At 42.9% G+C, this 20,557-nt stretch overlaps 1 protein-coding gene across 5 annotated transcripts in view; it reads right to left on the reverse strand.

The window, feature by feature from the left end:
- Positions 1 to 20,557, reverse strand: part of LOC126195153 (calbindin-32) — a 996,724-nt gene that overhangs the window by 506,917 nt on the left and 469,250 nt on the right. For all 5 annotated transcript variants that reach the window (XR_007538558.1, XM_049933659.1, XM_049933660.1 and 2 more), the window contains exon 4: positions 17,808 to 17,894. Coding sequence is in view for 4 of the 5 variants with exons in the window: in XM_049933659.1 (XP_049789616.1) it covers positions 17,808 to 17,894 (87 nt within the window). In the remaining variant the exon portion in view is untranslated. The remainder of the gene's footprint in view (positions 1 to 17,807; positions 17,895 to 20,557) is intronic.

The following is a 20,557-nucleotide window of genomic DNA, read 5'->3' on the forward strand; positions in this document are numbered from 1 at the left end:
GTCGGAAGGACAGACTCAGCATACACGAAAGTCAAAACAACCTTTGGTGACATTAAAAGCAACGGTGGTAACATTAAGAGTGCAACGGGAATTCCACTGTTAAATGCGGAGGAGAGAGCAGATAGGTGGAAAGAATACATTGAAAGCCTCTATGAGGGTGAAGATTTGTCTGATGTGATAGAAGAAGAAACAGGAGTCGATTTAGAAGAGATAGGGGATCCAGTATTAGAATCGGAATTTAAAAGAGCTTTGGAGGACTTACGGTCAAATATGGCAGAAGGGATAAATAACATTCCATCAGAATTTCTAAAATCATTGGGGGAAGTGGCAACAAAACGACTATTTACGTTGGTGTGTAGAATATATGAGTCTGGCGACATGCCATCTGACTTTCGGAAGAGCATCATCCACACAATTCCGAAGACGGCAAGAGCTGACAAGTGCGAGAGTTATCGCACATTCAGCTTAACAGCTCATGCATCGAAGCTGCTTACAAGAATAATATACAGAAGAATGGAAAAGAAAATTGAGATTGCGCTAGGTGACGATCAGTTTGGCTTTAGGAAAAGTAAAGGGACGAGAGAGGCAATTCTGACGTTACGGCTAATAATGGAAGCAAGGCTAAAGGAAAATCAAAACTCTTTCATAGGATTTGTCGACCTGGAAAAAGCGTTCGACAATATAAAATGGTGCAAGCTGTTCGAGATTCTGAAAAAAGTAGGGGTAAGCTATAGGGAGAGACGGGTCATATACAATATGTACAACAACCAAGAGGGAATAATATGAGTGGACGATCAAGAAAGAAGTGCTCGTATTAATAAGGGTGTAAGACAAGGCTGTAGCCTTTCGCCCCTACTCTTCAATCTGTACATCGAGGAAGCAATGATGGAAATAAAAGAAAGGTTCAGGAGTGGAATTAAAATACAAGGTGAAAGGATATAAATGATACGATTCGCTGATGACATTGCTATCCTGAGTGAAAGTGAAGAAGAATTAAATGATCTGCTGAACGGAATGAACAGTCTAATGAGTACACAGTATGGTTTGAGAGTAAATCGGGGAAAGACGAAGGTAATGAGAAGTAGTAGAAATGAGAACAGCGAGAAACTTAACATCAGGATTGATGGTCACGAAGTCAATGAAGTTAAGGAATTCTGCTATCTAGGCAGTAAAATAACCAATGACGGACGGAGCAAGGAGGACATGAAAAGCAGACTCGCTATGGCAAAAAAGGCATTTCTGGCCAAGAGAAGTCTACTAATATCAAATACCGGCCTTAATTTGAGGAAGAAATTGCTGAGGATGTACGTCTGGAGTACAGCATTGTATGGTAGTGAAACACGGACTGTGGGAAAGCCGGAACAGAAGAGAATCGAAGCATTTGAGATGTGGTGCTATAGACGAATGTTGAAAATTAGGTGGACTGATAAGGTAAGGAATGAGGAGGTTCTATGCAGAATCGGAGAGGAAAGGAATATGTGGAAAACACTGATATGGAGAAGGGACAGGATGGTAGGACATCTGCTAAGACATAAGGGAATGACTTCCATGGTACTAGAGGGAGCTGTAGAGGGCAAAAACTGTAGAGGAAGAGAAAGATTGGAATACATCAAGCAAATAATTGAGGACGTAGGTTGCAAGTGCTACTCTGAGATGAAGAGGTTAGCACAGGAAAGGAAGTCGTAGCGGGCCGCATCAAACCAGTCAGTAGACTGACGACGACAAAAAAAAGCTGTGGTATATCGTGAGGTTGTAACAATGGAAAGTTGTACTGAAATGCAGGAGGATCTGCAGCGAATTGACGCATGGTGCAGGGAATGGCAATTGAATCTCAATGTAGACAAGTGTAATGTGCTGCGAATACATAGAAAGAAAGATCCCTTATCATTTAGCTACAATATAGCAGGTCAGCAACTGAAGCAGTTAATTCCATAAATTATCTGGGAGTACGCATTAGGAGCGGTTCATGTGAACAGAGATGATACTCAGGACGAGCCAATTAGGGCTGTGTTGTGGGTGATCGAACACTTCCCATCGAAAAGGCTGCACGAGCGTCTTCACTTCCCCTGCAGAGTGTGGCTGAGAATTGCTATGAAGAAAGAAGTGCGCGGCAGTTGTGTTAGGTGGGCTGCATTCATTAAGGCGAAGCCTCTCAGCGGGTCCTCCTACTTGGCCTGAGACATCGTTGTTCTAGGCACCTTTACTGGCTCACAGTAAGCTCACAACTGAAAAGAGCGTCTTCATGCGATCGATGGTCATACTAGAGACACTACCCAACACATCTATGCAAAGCTTCATCGGGGTTTCACTGTGGTGTCCATGTCGCGACCAATCGGAACCTACTTTCTGGACAACCCTTGTGTTCCCAGTGGAACATATTGGCATCTACTCGGAACTCAACTCCGTTCAAGAGCCAGTACGCGGGATATCAAGGACCAGTTACAACAGTTGTCGGCCATTTTGTCTCATGAGAGGCAAAAAAGGCTTTAGGACCTCAGTTTCCTACCGAAAGACAGAACGCATCCAGGCCATAGAGGGTGCAATGTCATACTTCACCGTAAACTTCTTTGTAAAGTTGTTTCGATGTTGTAATCACTGAAGTAACATCACATACCCTGTCACCCCGTGAAATTTCATTCCTTTTCCTTCTCTCCTTCAGAGTACTTCACTCCATTTATAACTCAGTGTATTTTTACAGCAATCCACAGACCAGCAATTTATAGGTTTCCAATGTAAGTCATCTCTGACAGTGGTCAGCAGATTTATTAACGTTGTCTAGAGTACTGTGACCAATAGTGACTGCTTCTGAGAAGACTTGACTTTTGCATGCAGGATGCAGCAAAATTAAAAATGTGTGTACATTTGTACAACAAAGTAAAGAAGCCTACAAGACCCTCCAAATGAAATTGGGAGTGGCAAAAGACTAATTGGTCAGTTTCACTCCTTGCTATGGAAATTACAAAGAAAACGAAGGTTTTGCTGCAGAAGTCAGCTGGCGCTGAAATTTGGGAGCTAAACAAAAAGGAGAAAAATAAACTGATGTCCTTTGAATTGGATTTTGTAGAGAAGACGTCGTCGCAACAAGCGACTGGAACACGTCAGCACTGAAAGAGCATGGGAAATTACAGGAAGGAGAGACACTTCTTGATCCCATAGTCAGCTAAATATTAATTACGTATCGGAACGTCCAACCAATGGATGTTATCAATGGCCAAAAGGAATCTATGAACGCTCACTAGCTGAGCGAAGAAAACGTGAAAGACCATCTAGAAGATGGGTACAAGATGTTATGATATGGATTCAAGAGGCCTTGAGGAAGACTGGACAGATTGTAGATGGTGGAACTGAAGGCACTGACAGTAGTAAAGATTATTTTTTCCACCGTGTACAAACTACAGGGATTCATCGATGAGAGGATATGGGACAAGAAAGGTCTAATGAACTTACATCACGTAATGGATGGTTTTCATGCTAGAGACAACTTATTCAATCATACTTTGTTATAGAGACTGCGGTCTAATACTCACTGCATCATGCAGCCACAGTTACAGGAAGCATGGTTTCCTCCTAGGCGTTGGTACTGTTATGTCCTAGCGCCCTCTCCTGCCATAGTAATTGGTAATGCTGTGTTCGATTCCCTTCTCTTGCTGACTCACCTTGTAGTGGATGTGCTACAGGGATATACACAATGGTTCCGTATTCTAATCGAGAGCTTGCCGACATGGTGTTTACTTACGGGAACCAAATGGCAACGGGCGGCGGGCATCTAGGTCGTAAGAGGAGACCTATTCCCGCCGACAACAACCTAGCATTCAATGTTTGCAACAGTGTTTTGCCATTTGCCTGTGACAGGGTCGCTTCAGGAACCAGCGAATCATGAAGAAGGTATCCGAAATGTTTGGACACCAGACTTGGAGGAAAATACGATTGTCACTGTGGAAGGCAACCGCAGAGTCAATATCAGGCAGTTGGCCCGTCATTACAGGGTAAGCCAGACGACCGTGTGGAATACTCTCCATGACAACTGTTACTACCCTTACCTCTTACAGAGTGTGCAGAGTTTACTAGCGACAGGCTTTCCACATCCGGAGCAGATTTCGCACTGGTTCATTCACCAGACAACCACGATTTGTGTCATCCATCCTATTCACAGATGAGGCCATATTTTCGTTGATGGTATCTTCAACATCCATAACAGTCATCTGTGGGGTAGTATGCAGAACACCCGTGATATGGCGACAGCGAATCTTCAGCATTGCAGTAGCTAGAACGTGTGGGTCAGGGTAACTGCCAACCATATTTTGGGACCAGTTTTCTTTCCACGTCGCCTAACAGGCCGGAACTATGGGCGTTTCTTGCGGGTGTCTTTGCCTCCCCTGCTGGAAGAAGTGCCACTGATGTTTCGAAGGGCTATGTGGCTGCCACATGGTGGCGCTCCAGCCCACTTCGCCCCTGACGTCCGGACCCATCTCAGTCGTGTCTTTCCTGGTCGATGGATCGGACGAGGGGTCCACTTGCACGGCCTGCTCGTTCACCGGATCTCAGCCTGTATGATTTCTGATTATGATGCCATCTCAAAGGTACCGTGTATGCAGAGCCCGTCCCAGGTGTGGAGACACTGGAGTAGCGTATTCATACTGCCTTTGACACTGTTCAGTTTCAGCCTGGGCGATGTGTTAGTTATTTTCATGTCCCATGGTTCGTTTTGCACGATAAATCGTCTTGATGTGGAACGAGTCGTTTTACATTCATATTGAAAATTAATTAGTAATATGAGACAGAATATGCTATGGCGCGTACAAGCATGAGTTGAGGTACATGGAAACCATTTTCAACACATCTGTAACTGTGGCAGTATGGTACAGCGCGTATTAGGCCGCAGTCTCTGTAACAATAGATGATTGAATAAATAGACTCTAGCATGGAAACCACGCATTTACGGACATGAAGCCATTAGACATTTTTCGTTCCGTATCCTCCCATCGATCAATCCCTAGAGTTTGTACATGGTGAAAAAAAAAGTCATCCTATATGTACACTATGTGATCAAAAGTATCCGGACAGCTGGCTGAAAATGAGTTACAAGTTCGTGGCGCCCTCCATCTGTAATGCTGCAATTCAATTTGGTGTTCGCCCACCCATAGAAAAAAATGGTTCAAATGGCTCTGAGCACTATGGGACTTAACATCTATGGTCATCAGTCCCCTAGAACTTAAAACTACTTAAACCTAACTAACCTAAGGACACCACACAACACCCAGTCATCACGAAGCAGAGAAAATCCCTGACCCCGCCGGGAATCGAACCCAGGAACCCGGGCGTGGGAAGCGAGAACGCTACCGCACGACCACGAGCTGCGGACCGCCCACCCTTAGACTTGATGACTGCTTCCACTCTCGCAGGCATACGTTCAGTCATGTGCTGGAAAGTTTCCAGTCCATTACAGGGAAGATATTGTCGTGTAACCACTCCGCCACAGGCTGTGCATTATAAACAGGTGTTCGATCGTGTTGAAAGATGCAATAGCCATTCCCAAACTGATGTTCGACAATGGGAAGCAAGAAGGTGCTTGAAACTTCAATGTACGCCAGTGTTGTGATAGTGCCACGCAAACGAACAAGGGGCGCACGCCCCCTCCATGAAAAACACGACCACACCATAACACCATCGCCTCCGAATCTTCCTGCTCGCACTACACACGCCGGCAGACGACGTTCACCGGGCATTCGAAAATACCCACATCCTCCCATCTGATCACCACATTGTGTACCGTGATTCGTCACTCCACACAATTTTTTTCCACTGTTCAATCGTCCAATGTTTACGCTCCTTACACCAAGCGAGGCGCGATGTGTGACTTATGAGCAGCCGCGCGACCATGAAATCCAAGTTTTCTCACCTCCCGCCTAACTGTCATAGTACTTGCAGTGGATTCTCATGCAGTTTGGAATTCCTGTGTGATGGTCTGGATAGATGTATGCCAATTACACGTTACGACCCACTTCAATTGTCGGAGGTCTCTGTCAGTCAACAGACGAGGTCGGCCTGTACGATTTTGTGCTGTATATGTCCTTTAACGTTTCCACTTCACTACGACATCGGGAACAGTGGACCTAGGGATGTATAGGAGTGTGGAAATCTCGCGTACAGACGTATGACACAAGTGACACCCAATCACAAGACCAGACCACGTTCGAAGTCTGTGAGTTCCGCGGAGCGCCCCATTCTGCTGTCTCGCACTGTCTAATGACTACTGAGGTCGCTGATACGGAGTACCTGGCAGTAGGTGGCAGCAAAATGCACCTAATATGAGAAACGTATGTTTTTGGGGGGTGCCCGGATACTTTTGATCACACAGTAAATAGACGGGGTTCGCTGGTCCGAGAGGGAGGCATGAAGTTGGGGGATTGGCGGTAGCGCCGCGAAAAGTGGTGTTCGCGAGGTCCGAGCGGCCGAAGCAACGAGCTGCGTAAGGAGGGGCCGCGCAGAGCGAAGATACCGCATTTCTTCTCCGGGGTCAGCGTCGACTACAAACAGCAGGCCGACGTCCCGTCGGTTGGTTAGCCAACTTTCGTGTCGGACGACTGCTCGAGGCCTGGCTGCCCTTATCGACATGACTTTCATCGGCACCACTCAGTAACTGCTGCGACGCACCGTGGATCCATGGAACTGCTTGCTGATAGAGGGGAGTAACATTCTGTAATCCTCGTGGTGATTTGTTTCATTGTCTACCTGCCCTCCTTATGATTTTCTGGTCTGTACCCGTCCCTCAGAGCTTTACTCGGTCTGCTCTTTGGTCGTAAATATAGGCAGTAGTATTGTATTAAGGCACTTGGTACCGTCAGAAAATTTGTCCCGCTATTATATTTCCTTTTCTTTCTGGTCTGTACCCGATCATTAATGGTCTAATTAATCAGATCTTGGTCGTAAATACAGCCGGAACAATTGTACTAAGGCACAGGTTGCCGTTAAGCAAAAGAGGGACCTTGTGGTTAGATTTAGCTGTTAAGCGGTTAAATTCTTTGATTTCTCAGTCATTAGTTATAATCAGAACAACCTGCTGTACTAAGCTGTTCATTTCTGTGTTTGAAAGACAGAGTCATTACTGATGTTTTGTAGCTAGATCTTGTGGTTCTGCCGAGAAAGTTCTGTTGTAGTAAGTGTTCGCAACTAATGTTTTAAGACGTTCCTTCAGAGAGGTCTTAATAACTGACAATCAGTTTAAGTTTGAAAATATTAACAACCAGCTGTCACCAGGTCTTCAATCAAACCAAAATTGTCAGAAGTGACGGGTTGGAATCCAGTTGCACCTTGGTTGACGATTGAAGTTAGGAGGTAGGTTGCTTTGAAGTAAGCCGTATCATTGTCATATTGTTCGCTAACCTGTTTAACCTTTAAGCACAGGTGCGCATCTTAACCCTGAACCTTCCGACATACAGCTTTAAAATTAAAAGTTAAGTCATCGGTTTTGAATAACTGATTCACTCTTGTCATCATTGGTGCTTATATAGTTTTCATGTGTGGCAGAAGGGCGTTTAATAAGACAGACACCACTGTTTCACCCGATAACGGCGGGTTGCTGGTCCGGCCGTCTTGTAATCATTGTCATATTGTTTTCTGCTTTGCAATACAGCACGTCAGATTTCTTTTGCAAAGATTAAACGCTTATTCAATTTAAGGGTTAAGGTCAGAAGAATTTTGCAATTTTGTTGATTTTGTTAAAAAAAAATTGGTTAAATGCTTCGATTACACAGGCAAACGGCCGAAAAACTTTTTGCTGAAAATACCTTATTCTTATGCTTTTTAGGGTGGAAAATTCAAATATGATACTTAAAAAACTACATCACCCACAATTTATTCTCATTTTACAGTTAATTTATTAAATTAAGTGATTTTTTAAATAATTTCACAGCTTTTATGTTGTTAAAATAATTTAAAAAGGAGGTGTTGTTAGCATTGCTGAAAAACATTTGCTGACAAAAAAAGATCGATTCTACTTTTGTGTTAACAGATGGTGTTTTCTTTACTGTCAACGTAATCTCACTTTCACCGTTTCCTGTACATGCGCTCAGTACTATGTCTAATCGTGGTTGTAAAAATTCTGCTGACGGTTTTTGTTACATTTGTGGTGAATTTGTGATTAAAAAGACACCAAAGAAACCTTACCGACTTTGTGAAAAAGGTTTATCTATCATACTTTGGATCGAAACCTGGTGATCAACATAAATTTTGGCCGACGCATATGGTATGTTATGTGTGTGTTGAGAAAATGATCCGCCGTCCGCGGTGGTCGTGCGGTTCTAGGCGCTACAGTCTGGACCCGCGCAACCGCTGCGGTCGCAGGTTCGAATCCTGCCTCGGGCATGGATGTGTGTGATGTCCTTAGGTTAGTTAGGTTTAAGTATTTCTAAGTTGTAGGGGACTGATGACCATAGCTGTTAAGTCCCCTAGTGCTCAGAGCCATTTCAACCATTTGTTAAGTCCCATAGTGCTCAGAGCCATTTGAACTACCATTTTTTTTGTTGAGAAAATGGTCCAAAAAGGAGAAAAAAGCCTTTAGATTTGCTGTTCCTATGATATGGAGGGATCCAAGAAATCATTCCGACGATTGCTATTTTTGCAGTGTTGATATTACTGGTCATAATTCGAAAAACAAGTAGGTAATAAGCTACCCTAACCTTCCGTCCGCTATCCGACCAGCCGGTTCCTGAACCACCAGATGATTTAAATTACTTTCCAACAGAAGTGTTTTCTGATGTACAATCTGATTTAGATGAACCAAATCATGATGAATACCATCGTAATACAGAAAGTATAGAGCCATGATTGCTTACTCAGACCGAGCTTAACGATTTGGTTAGGGATCTGGGCTTAACGAAAGACAAAGCTGAATTACATGGCTCTAGATTAAAAGAAAAGAACTTATGGGCAGTTGGAACCAACATATACATGTATAGAAAGAGAGAGCAGCAATTTTCCAAGCTTTTTCAACAAGAAGGTGATTTAATGCACTGCTCAGACATTCCCAGTCTGATAAATGAGTTTGGTATTGAATAAAGGAAGACTGGAGGCTGTTTATTGATTAATTCAAAGTTTGAAGGCCGTTTTATTACACAATGGTAACATGTATGCATCTATAACTGTTGGACATTCTGTACATATGAAAGAAAGCTATGAAAACTTAGAAATAGTGCTAAATAAAATAGGCTAGTCTGTTTATGGTTGGATGATATGTGGATATCTGTAAGGTTCATGCATGATTCTTGATCAGCAAGGTGGCTTTACCAAATTTCCATGTTAATTGTGTGAATGGGGCATGAGGGTTGGGGATCAACACTAGTGCAGAGAGAACTGGCCTGTGAGGGAGTCCTTAAAACCTGGTGAGAAGAACATTCTACGCATATACCTTGTAGATCCTAAAAACGTACTCTTACCACCACTACATATAAAGTAGAGATGTACCATGTCCCCACCCCCCCCCCCCCCCCACCCATGAACCATGGACCTTGCCGTTGGTGGGGAGGCTTGCGCGCTTCGACGATACAGATAGCCGTACCGTAGGTGCAACCACAACGGATGGGTATCTGTTGAGAGGCCAGACAAACGTGTGGTTCCTGAAGAGGGGCAGCAGCCTTTTCAGTAGTTGCAGGGGCAACAGTCTGGATGATTGACTGATCTGGCCTTGTAACGCTAACCAGAAAGGCCTTGCTGTTGTGGTACTGCGAACGGCTGAAAGCAAGGGGAAACTACAGCCGTAATTTTTCCCGAGGGCATGCAGCTTTACTGTATGGTTAAATGATGATGGCGTCCTCTTGGGTAAAATATTCCGGAGGAAAAATAGTACCCCATTCGGATCTCCAGGCGGGCACTACTCAGGAGGATGTCGTTATCAGGAGAAAGAAAACTGGCATTCTACGGATCGGAGCGTGGAATGTCTGATCCCTTAATCGGGCAGGTAGGTTAGAAAATTTAAAAAGGGAAATGGATAGGTTAAAGTTAGATATAGTGGGAATTAGTGAAGTTCGGTGGCAGGAGGAACAAGACTTCTGGGCAGGTGAATACAGGATTATAAATACAAAATCAAATAGGGGTAATACAGGAGTAGGTTTAATAATGAATAAAAAATAGGAGTGCGGGTAAGCTACTACAAACATCCATAGTGAACGTATTATAGTGGCCAAGATAGACACGAAGCGCATGCCTACTACAGTAGTACAAGTTTATATGCCAACTAGCTCTGCAGATGACGAAGAAATTGAAGAAATGTATGATGAGATAAAAGAATTTATTCAGGTAGTAAAGGGAGACGAAAATTTAATAGTCATTGGTGACTGGAAATCGACAGTAGGAAAAGGGAGAGAAGGAAACATAGTAGGTGAATATGGATTGGGGCTAAGAAATGAAAGAGGAAGCCGCCTGGTAGAATTTTGCACAGAGCATAACTTAATCATAGCTAGCACTTGGTTCAAGAATCATAAAAGAAGGTTGTATACATGGAAGAATCGGAAGAATCCTGGAGATACTAAAAGGTATCAGATAGATTATATAATGGTAAGACAGAGATTTAGTAACCAGGTTTTAAATTGTAGGACATTTCCAGGGGCAGATGTGGACTTTGACCACAATCTATTGGTTATGAACTGTAGATTAAAACTGAAGAAATTGCAAAAAGGTGGGAATTTAAAGAGATGGGACCTGGATAAACTGACTAAACCAGAGGTTGCACAGAGTTTCAGGGAGAGCGTAAGGGAACAATTGACAGGAATAGGGGAAAGAAATACAGTAGAAGACGAATGGGTAGCTCTGAGGGATGAAGTAGTGAAGGCAGCAGAGGATCAAGTAGGTAAAAAGACGAGGGCTAGTAGAAATCCTTGCGTAACAGAAGAAATATTGAATTTAATTGATGAAAGGAGAAAATATAAAAATGCAGTAAATAAAGCAGGCAAAAAGGAATACAAAAATGAGATCGACAGGAAGTGCAAAATGGCTAAGCAGGAATGGCAAGAGGACAAATGTAAGGATGTAGAGGCTTATCTCACCAGGGGTAAGATAGATAAAGCCTACAGGAAAATTAAAGAGACCTTTGGAGAAAAGAGAGCCACTTGTATGAATATCAAGAGCTCAGATGGAAACACAGTTCTAAGCAAAGAGGGGAATGCAGAAAGGTGGAAGGAGTATATAGAGGGTCTATATTTGAGGACAATATTATGGAAATGGAAGAGGATGTAGATGAAGATGAAATGGGAGATACGATACTGCGTGAAGAGTTTGACAGAGCACTGAAAGACCTGAGTCGAAACAAGGCCCCGGGAGTAGACAACATTCCATTACAACTACTGACAGCCTTGGGAGAGCCAGTCCTGACAAAACTCTACCATCTGGTGAGCAAGATGTACGAGACAGGCGAAATACCCTCAGACTTCAAGAAGAATATAATAATTCCAATCCCAAAGAAAGCAGGTGTTGACAGATGTGAAAATTACCGAACTATCAGTTTAATAAGTCACAGCTGCAAAATACTAACGCGAATTATTTACAGACGAATGGAAAAACTGGTAGAAGCCGACCTCGGGAAAGATCAGTTTGGATTCCGTAGAAATGTTGGAACACGTGAGGCAATACTGACCTTACGACGTATCTTAGAAGGAAGATTAAGGAAAGGCAAACCTACGTTTCTAGCATTTGTAGACTTAGAGAAAGCTTTTGACAATGTTGACTGGAATACTCTCTTGCAAATTCTAAAGGTGGCAGGGGTAAAATACAGGGAGCGAAAGGCTATTTACAATTTGTACAGAAACCAGATGGCAGTTATAAGAGTCGAGGGGCATGACAGGGAAGCAGTGGTTGGGAATGGAGTGAGACAGGGTTGTAGCCTCTCCCCGATGTTATTCAATCTGTATATTGAGCAAGCAGTAAAGGAAACAAAAGAAAAATTCGGAGTAGGTATTAAAATCCAGGGAGAAGAAATAAAAACTTTGAGGTTCGCCGATGATATTGTAATTCTGTCAGAGACAGCAAAGGACTTGGAAGAGCAGTTGAACGGAATGGACAGTGTCTTGAAAGGAGGATATAAGATGAACATCAACAAAAGCAAAACGAGGATAATGGAATGTAGTCGAATTAAGTCGGGTGATGCTGAGGGAATTAGATTAGGAAGTGAGACACTTAAAGTAGTAAAGGAGTTTTGCTATTTGGGGAGCAAAATAACTGACGATGGTCGAAGTAGAGAGGATATAAAATGTAGACTGGCAATGGCAAGGAAAGCGTTTCTGAAGAAGAGAAATTTGTTAACATCGAGTATAGATTTAAGTGTCAGGAAGTCGTTTCTGAAAGTATTTGTATGGAGTGTGGCCATGTATGGAAGTGAAACGTGGACAATAAATAGTTTGGACAAGAAGAGTATAGAAGCTTTCGAAATGTGGTTCTACAGAAGAATGTTGAAGATTAGGTGCGTAGATCACGTAACTAATGAGGAGGTATTGAATAGGATTGGTGAGAAGAGAAGTTTGTGGCACTACTAGACTAGAAGAAGGGGTCGGTTGGTAGGACAAGTCCTGAGGCATCAAGGGATCACAAGTTTAGCATTGGAGGGCAGTGTGGAGGGTAAAAATCGTAGAGGGAGACCAAGAGATGAATACACTAAGCAGGTTCAGAAGGATGTAGGTTGCAGTAGGTGCTGGGAGATGAAGGAGCTTGCACAGGATAGATTATCATGGAGAGCTGCATCAAACCAGTCTCAGAATTGAAGACCACAACAACAACAACAACATGTACCATGTTTTAAGTATCTCTGCCGAAAGTTCCCACTCCTTTCAGAAGCTAAACTAAAAGAAGGCGGCTTTGTTTGACCTGGCATTAGGAAATTGATATTTGATGTTAACTCTGAATTCACAATGACCTTAAATGAGAAGGAAGCATGGGTATCATTCAAGCAAGTCATTACAAAGTTCTTAGGACATAAAAAACACCCAGAATATGTTTGTATTACAGTTACATGTTAAAGAAGTTTTAAAACTTTAGGATGTTTAATGAGCCTGAAAGTTCACTTTTTGAGCAGTCGCCTTGATTACTTCAAGGACGATATGGGAGATGTTAGTGAGGAGCAAGGAGAGCATTTTTACCAGGACATTACAGTGATGGAAAAACGCTACCAAGACCACTTGAACACCAACATCATGGGGGACTACTGTTGGTCACTTCAGCGAGAAGTTCAGCAAGCGACTCATCGTAGAAAAAGCTACAGAAGAAGCTTCAAATAAAAAAGATAATTACACTACTGGCCATTAAAATTGCTGCACCAAGAAGTAATGCTGATGATAAACGGGTATTCATTGGACAAATATATTATACTGGAACAGGCATGTGATTACATTTTCACGCTATTTGGGTGCATAGATCCTCAGAAATCAGTACCCAGAACAACCACCTTTGGCCGTAATAACGGCGTTGATACGCCTGGACATTGAGTCGATCAAGCTTGGATGGCGTGTACAGGTACAGCTGCCCATGCAGCTTCAACACTATACCACAGTTCATTAAGAGTAGTGACTGGCGTATTGTGACGAGCCAGTTGCTCGGCCACCATTGACCAGACCTTTTCAGTTGGTGAGAGATCTGGAGAATGTGCTGGCCAGGGCAGCAGTTGAACATTTTCTGTATCCAGAAAGGCCCGTACATGACCTGCAACATGTGGTCGTGCATTATGCTGCTGAATTGTAGGGTTTCGCAGGGATCGGATGAAGGGTAGAGCCACGGGTCGTAACACATCTGAAATGTAACGTCCACTGTTCAAATTGCCGTCAATGAGAACAAGAGGTGACCGAGACGTGCAACCAATGGCACCCCATACCATTACGCCGGGTGATACGTCAGTATGGCGACGACGAATACACGCTTCCAATGTGCGTTCACCGCAATGTTGGCAAACACGGATGCGACCATCATGATGCTGTAAACTGAACCTGGATTCGTCCGACAAAATGACGTTTTGCCATTCGTCTACCCAGGTTCGTCGTTGAGCACACCATTGCAGGCACTCTTGTCTGTGATGCAGCGTCAAGAGTAACCGCAGCCATGGTCTCCGAGCTGATAGTTCATGCTGCTGCAAACGTCGTCGAACTGTTGGTGCAGATTGTTGTCGTCTTGCAAACGTCCCCATGAGTTGAGTCAGGGATCGAGACCTGGCTGCACGATCCGTTACAGCCATGCGGATAAGATGCCTGTCATCTCGACTGCTAGCGATACGAAGACTTTGTGATCCAGCACGGCGTTCCGTATTACCCTTCTGAGCGCACCGATTCCATATTCTGCTAACAGTCATTGGACCTCGACCAACGCGAGCAGCAATGTCGCGATAGGCTACAGTCCGACCTTTATCAAAGTCGGAAACAAGATGGTACGCATTTCTCCTCCTTACACGAGTCATCACAACAACGTTTGACCAGGCAACGCCGGTCAAATGCTGCTTGTGTATGAGAAATCGGTTGGAAACTTTCCTCATGTCATCACGTTGTAGGTGTCGCCACCGGCACCAAGCTTGTGTAAATACTCTGAAAAGTTTATCATTTGCATATCACAGCATCTTCTTCCTGTTGGTTAAATTTCGCGTCTGTAGCACGTCATCTTCGTGGTGTAGCAATTTTAATGGCCAGTAGTGTACACCTCAGTTAACACATATCATTGTTTTAAGTAGCTTACTGTAAATACAAACCATGCTTGTGTTGTAACGAAGGATTTCATTAATTTCCCCTTTTACCGTATGGCATAGGATTTGTACACTATATAATAAAAATAATATTTTTCGAAAACTATGGGTGATACAAAGAAACTAAGACTAGATTAGGATTCAGCTCATAAAAATCTATAAAGATCAGCTACCAAAGTGAAAATCGTTTTCCAAAAAAAGTTTTCGTTGGCCTGTGTTATCTGTAAGACACGGTTTATATAATGTTAAATAAACAGGTTGTGTGAAATAAAGTTATATTGGTGGGTCCTCCCTTTTAGGTGTTCCTTAATTCCATTAAGTACCACGTATCAGTCAACGGTGGGTTTTTTGCCGTCTTCTTGTTACCAGATGCTGTTTAAATTTAATGCAGTTATTTTGTTTCACAGTTTCTCACTTTTGCTGGTTTTCCCATTATTTTCATTTTGGAAGTCTACACTAAGTAACTTTTTCATGCTACTTTCACATAAAAAGATAGCTTGTTTCTGTTATAAGTTTTGTGCATCCGCAATTGCCCGTGTGTGTTTTATGATGTTCATTCTGTGTAAATCTCTAACAATATGTCTTGTCTTTTTCACTGTTTTGAGAGGTGTCTTATGGTTTTTAGTATTTCAGTATTATTTGTAAATTTTCAGGCTCCTGAAATTCTGATAGGATTTAAATTTCGCAAGTCTTCTGTCAATACTTGGAATTAGCTTGTAGAGAGCTAGTCATATTTCGTAAGATCTCGTAATATGTTACACTCCTGGAAATGGAAAAAAGAACACATTGACACCGGTGTGTCAGACCCACCATACTTGCTCCGGACACTGCGAGAGGGCTGTACAAGCAATGATCACACGCACGGCACAGCAGACACACCAGGAACCGCGGTGTTGGCCGTCGAATGGCGCTAGCTGCGCAGCATTTGTGCACCGCCGCCGTCAGTGTCAGCCAGTTTGCCGTGGCATACGGAGCTCCATCGCAGTCTTTAACACTGGTAGCATGCCGCGACAGCGTGGACGTGAACCGTATGTGCAGTTGACGGACTTTGAGCGAGGGCGTATAGTGGGCATGCGGGAGGCCGGGTGGACGTACCGCCGAATTGCTCAACACGTGGGGCGTGAGGTCTCCACAGTACATCGATGTTGTCGCCAGTGGTCGGCGGAAGGTGCACGTGCCCGTCGACCTGGGACCGGACCGCAGCGACGCACGGATGCACGCCAAGACCGTAGGATCCTACACAGTGCCGTAGGGGACCGCACCGCCACTTCCCAGCAAATTAGGGACACTGTTGCTCCTGGGGTATCGGCGAGAACCATTCGCAACCGTCTCCATGAAGCTGGGCTACGGTCCCGCACACCGTTAGGCCGTCTTCCGCTCACGCCCCAACATCGTGCAGCCCGCCTCCAGTGGTGTCGCGACAGGCGTGAATGGAGGGACGAATGGAGACGTGTCGTCTTCAGCGATGAGAGTCGCTTCTGCCTTGGTGCCAATGATGGTCGTATGCGTGTTTGGCGTCGTGCAGGTGAGCGCCACAATCAGGACTGCATACGACCGAGGCACACAGGGCCAACACCCGGCATCATGGTGTGGGGAGCGATCTCCTACACTGGCCGTACACCACTGGTGATCGTCGAGGGGACACTGAATAGTGCACGGTACATCCAAACCGTCATCGAACCCATCGTTCTACCATTCCTAGACCGGCAAGGGAACTTGCTGTTCCAACAGGACAATGCACGTCCGCATGTATCCCGTGCCACCCAACGTGCTCTAGAAGGTGTAAGTCAACTACCCTGGCCAGCAAGATCTCCGGATCTGTCCCCCATTGAGCATGTTTGGGACTGGATGAAGCGTCGTCTCACGCGGTCTGCACGTCCAGCACGAACGCTGGTCCAACTGAGGCGCCAGGTGGAAATGGCATGGCAAGCCGTTCCACAGGACTACATCCAGCATCTCTACGATCGTCTCCATGGGAGAATAGCAGCCTGCATTGCTGCGAAAGGTGGATATACACTGTACTAGTGCTGACATTGTGCATGCTCTGTTGCCTGTGTCTATGTGCCTGTGGTTCTGTCAGTGTGATCATGTGATGTATCTGACCCCAGGAATGTGTCAATAAAGTTTCCCCTTCCTGGGACAATGAATTCACGGTGTTCTTATTTCAGTTTCCAGGAGTGTATTTCTGCATTTAATAATATACAATGTTATTGTAAATATTATTAGTTAGTCCACAAGTTTTTTGCAGATTGTCTTAGCCCATTGTCTCGAATCATCCCTCCTATTTGAAATTTTTTGCCTTTGCACATATAAAATTAGTATTAGGTATTGAAAAGTAAGTGGACATTTTATTTTTCATTCTGTTGTACAAACGGTTTCATGATACTCAGTCTCATAACTATATATAGCATGGTTTATTACGTTGAATGCCCAAAAATTATACAAAGCCACATCGTGCTGCAGAACGTCGTTCTGGTTCACATTAGGACCATCAACGGAACGCCATCTGTTAAAGCGAACTGCTTCTGTTCGCGAAGTATGTGTGTTCAACACGCTAACTATTTTGCACAAGAGTTGATATGTAACACTAATATTACTGCTACTTCTCTTGATGCACACCTGATATTACTCGTGGGGCTTGCAGTCTATTCAGTGCAAAGCTCTGCTTCACATACTTGATTAGTAATTTCAAATTGAATGACAGCTATGTTTGTGCACTAATCTCCTCACTTGGTAACTACAGACTTTTATAGATATGTAGATTTTTTTAAAATTCGTTACAAATTCCGACATCATGTCCAAGATGCAGCAAAACCAAGTAGAACATAAACTCGAGCAAAATTCGCAGGTAGTTACGTATGGGGCCGATTCAGCTAGCATGTGTGTGTGAGATGGCGTGGGGAAGGGGGGTGGGGGCAGACACGAGTGCTTGTCGACTGACGGATACCCTAAGTTGCTAGACTGAAGTTTCAGTTCTGCTTAATATTCTCTTCTATTAGCCATCAAAAATTGACAACGATATTAACACTTCAATGTTATACGTTTAATTATAAATAACTGGGGACGTTATTTTTTACTTTCTTGTCGTTCGTGAATGACTTACCTTCATAAATTCGACACTGGACTCCAGCGGATTATCGAATCGGAAGAGCAGCAGGAAGTTTTCCTCCATTGGCAGCAGCTGGGCGAGCTGCAACAAGAGAAATGCCAAGTGTGACAATGAGATGTAGAAAAGAATAAATACAAAAATTATTGACAGAGGAACTGAATACTACAGTGGAGAGGATAACTGATTTCTCACCTTTAATAGGAATCGGTCATAATGGAACCAGGCACCATCTGAAGCTTTTATCACTTACGGCGCAGCATGGATCTCATTCAAGAAGCTCAATGCTAATGGCACTATGGGTAGATGATTTGTCATCAGCAAAAGGATAGTAAATGGGAGGATAAATCTTATTTCTCATGTTCCATTTAGGAACTGAAATAACTAATTTAGGAATGACACTGTTTACATGAAATTGAATGAATTAGCTGAATTACCGTATTAGCGGCTGAATCGTTTCGTTGACAATACAACCAGCAAAGATATTATTACTACTTACTTCATAATTTTTAGGTGAAGCAATACTTTCTCGAGGCTATCATTCGAGTTAAGAAAAATGTGATCTCGTTTGGGCAAGTTCTGGTGGACAACTAACCAACGACATGTACGGCTTTTCCAGACAGGACTGACCAGACGAAATTTAGATAAAAAGTACAGCAGGAACGAGAACACTCTCTTTTCACTACAGGGAAGAATGAAACACCTAGACCACGAACTTGATATATTTTGTACTTTATTTCTATAAACACTGATCTATACGAGCGACGCATGCGAAAAAAGATTAATGTTTTGTCCTCTCATAGAAACGAACTATTATCTACAAAGCATGACAGCAACTTACCACCTCAATAATTAACGTCTGTCACAATTTCTAAAATAGTACCCTGAAGATAAAACTTTATCGCGCTGTCAAATTTATAGTAAACCATAATTATACTCTTTTAAAAAAGAAAACTAGAATTTAAAATATAGACAATGATGTTCAGTTTAATCTATACGTAATTAGATATCAGCTGTCACAGAAAGACCTGCATCATACAGGAATGTCTTGAATGAAAATTATTAATTGATATAATAGTAATTAGTGTTATTTATTTGCGCTTTACTGTAGCTGGTTACTCAGACATGTGACTTTTGTGTTTTATTTTACCACAGTGCAAGCCTTCCTAACTTGGTTTGCTAATTCCCAGGTTCTATATACATAAACGAAATGTAAGTTACTTATCGACAAATACAATGACTTAGTAGAAATAGAAGTAACTATAAAATACAAACTCTAAGGCAGCCTCGGCTGATTGCTTTGAAATTTGGACACAACGTTGTATTAGAGTACGCGCGAGTCTTTATATACCAATTTCTAAAATATACGAAATACATAAATATGCGATATTTAAAAGGGAACCGCTGTTATCGAAAGTCTCCAAAAGTTCTTGACCGATTTACTTCAAATTTTAATCAGTACTCAATTAAACACTCAGATGGACATAGACTACATATGTTTCTAAACAACAACGTCTAGGTTTTCTGTTAAAGCCGACTACGGGAAAGAAAGTGCTCTGATGTGATCTGCTGTAAAAATATGCGGTTTTCTTTCTTTCGTAGCAGGCAGTTTTAACTATGATACTCGTGCACTTAAACCATTAGACAATTTATTTCTGTCATATATATTTTCTCATTACACATACTTTTAAATTGTATACACAATAGCATGCAGTTTTGTTTTGTTCGTCAGAGAAGGTTTTCACAGAAATCAGGAAAGTTGTATTTTTGACATATCAGTTTGTGATTAGAATAACACTACAGAATCTGGATTTGCAACAACGCTAAATAAGGCTAAAGGTGAGAGATGAGAAAATGAAAGAAATGGACAGAGGGGTGTCAGGGAATGGATGCAGAGAGCGGAAAGGAGGAGATAGATAGATAGATAGATAGATAGAGATAGAGAGAGAGAGAGAGGGGGGGGGGCACACAGAAGGTGAAGGAGAGAGAGGGGTGAGGAGAAGATGAACAGAGAAGAGAAGGAAAGAGGTGATGGATAGAGAGATGGTGAAGAAGGAGTAGGTGCACAGAGAGAGTGGGAGGAGGAGACAGGAGGAAGAAGAAGATAAGGAAGCATATCCGATTTTCAAACATATTAGAAACGTATGATTATCTTTTATTTCTTTTCCTTCTAACCAGAATGAGACACAGCAACGTGTGACCCGGTACAGCGAGTATTTTATATTATATACGGAAAACCCCGAGAAAAGCCGTGAATAATATTTAATCACACAGCCCCCGTCACCGATCATCCGCAGGGATAGCGATTTGCCTAACATTTAACCACCACTGTTGACAATAAGTCTCTTGACTATGTGACCGTAATTTCCTTGCAGCACTGAATGCAAGAATAGACTGTTAATCATAGCCATTTTGACTGTCCACTCGATTTTCGATTTCAACCAGGCTTCTGGAGTCAGTTCAAAAGTAATGAGTTCAGTGGAAACAGTTAACTAGATTTAAAATAAAGTGATACATTTTCCGCCATCCCCATGGGTAAGTGGCCGCTTCACTGTGGGAACAAGAGGTCCCAACGAAACGATTCACCAAATGTTTCTTCTTCTTCGCAAATCTGCATTTAAAATAAGGGAAATAATTAGAATTTAATCGAAGTACATTCTTCTTTAGCGTCTTCCTCTGTTTCTATCAGCAACGTTAGTTCCAAGAGCAAAAGGAAACTGCAGAAATATCAAGTTTATTATTTGACA

Source organism: Schistocerca nitens, chromosome 7 (genome assembly GCF_023898315.1).
Source record: "Schistocerca nitens isolate TAMUIC-IGC-003100 chromosome 7, iqSchNite1.1, whole genome shotgun sequence".
Taxonomy (NCBI): Eukaryota; Metazoa; Arthropoda; class Insecta; order Orthoptera; family Acrididae; genus Schistocerca; species Schistocerca nitens.